The sequence below is a fragment of the Penaeus monodon genome, chromosome 30 (genome assembly GCF_015228065.2).
Source record: "Penaeus monodon isolate SGIC_2016 chromosome 30, NSTDA_Pmon_1, whole genome shotgun sequence".
NCBI lineage: Eukaryota > Metazoa > Arthropoda > Malacostraca > Decapoda > Penaeidae > Penaeus > Penaeus monodon.
The window spans coordinates 2,642,044-2,643,674 of record NC_051415.1 but is presented as its reverse complement, the minus strand read 5'-3'; the positions used below and the strand labels follow the sequence as shown (position 1 = coordinate 2,643,674).

The 1,631-nt window shown below is 44.7% G+C and overlaps 1 protein-coding gene across 1 annotated transcript in view; it reads left to right on the top strand.

Moving 5' to 3' along the window:
- Positions 1 to 577: 577 nt before the first annotated feature.
- The window catches only part of LOC119592453 (neuronal PAS domain-containing protein 4-like), a gene marked incomplete at its 3' end in the record, with an annotated part of 98,034 nt that continues 96,980 nt past the window's right edge, over positions 578 to 1,631 (top strand). Inside the window, 1 exon segment of the mRNA XM_037941275.1 lies at positions 578 to 779. Within this exon segment, the coding sequence (XP_037797203.1) occupies positions 754 to 779 (26 nt within the window).

Genomic DNA, 1,631 nt, shown 5'->3' with positions numbered 1-1,631 from the left:
CACTAGATACAAATGGAATTGCCCGGTGCATAATCGATCATTACATCACATTCGCCATGCAAAAAGCTGTACATACATGATACTGGAAGAGTGGCCGACGGTTTCCCAATCGGCGATGATGAAGAGGACGAAAATATGCTCAACTTCCGTGGGAAAGAGGTCACAGATTTTATATTTTCAAATATCGAAGGTCAGGCGACTTCCCGCGCCGTTTTCTCAAGAACTTGTTTCTGTGAAGAAGAGCCTCCCGTGACCCCCCCCCCCCCCCGGTCGCCGCGTTATTCACCCGACCCGCCTCGCGAGTGAATGTTGAATAACACTCTCTTCGCTCTGAACCCATCGCCCTTTTTTCTCCCTTTCTTTTTTGCCGAGACAATGCAAACGTCACAAGCTAGGTCATGCTGTCAGTGTCCATCTACCGAAGACCTGGGAGGGGCTGACCGGGATTAGGGTCCGCCTCCCCCGGCGCCTCGGCCAATCAGAGGCGCCCATCGGCCCATTGGAGCCCGGGCCTGGCATGCCCTGGGCGGGGCTAAGACACTTCAGGTAGCAATGGTGTAGGGACGATCAGTGCTGCATGAACCGGTGGAGAGTGTACACGGGTCGCCTGTGAGACGGATCACGCGAGGACACTTGACTTTATCGCTCCCACGCCAGCTCATGGAATAGAAGTGGTGCTCTCCATGACCCACGGGAACCGCCGCGCCGCCACACACTGATCGCAGCGAAGGACACTTGCCACACATATTCCAGATGCAGGAAATCATTCAGATGTGCAGGTAAGTCACGACCCTGCGATGGTTCACTAACCTGTCACTGAGAGTTACAGTTCGAGATGCATGACTTCGAGCTTGCGGTTCTACACCGGCCTGCATGTGAATACGTGTATGACTATGTATAATGAATATTCACAGCAGGAGGGCTTCTACGGATTTTTAAATATTTGGATCGTTTTATACAACGCGTTGGAGTCTCCCGTTTAGCTGAGGGATATTGGCATCTGATACATGATCGTCCATGTTTATTATTATGGGAAAAATAGTGTATATGTGTTTAGTCCAGTGGTTGCTACTCAATATAGGATATGCATTGTTTTTGGTAAATGCATGTTGAATAATGAATCACAAGCACCACTAGTATAATATTGGCCTAGATGTCATATAGAGGAAAAGTGAAATTTGCGTTTCATAGCTAGCAGGGGAATTGTTTAGAATAGCATCACAGCTTCAACAGAAATTACAGTGATAATCATAGAGTCAATATTAGCATCGCTATTGTTATTAATTAGTAATTATTTGATACAGTTAATGGTAACATTAGTACTTACGTCAGTGGAGTAGTTTTAGCAACTCTACATCACAATTGTAATATCTGTAGGTTTTCCTAACAATAATAAAAACTTTTCATCAAACCAAAGTAAACTTATATTGTCTAAAAAAAAATAATTCCATTTACTAGGCAACTGTAGATAATTGGATAAAATGTTGAACACTAGGGAGTAAAATCGAATCAAGAGTGAAGTAATGTCGGACAGAAATAAACGACCTTGTTCACTCTTAATGTTATGGGACTGAATGGATATTGAAACTTACAGTGTTATAATGGCACTGAGGGTGTGGTTCATACAGAAG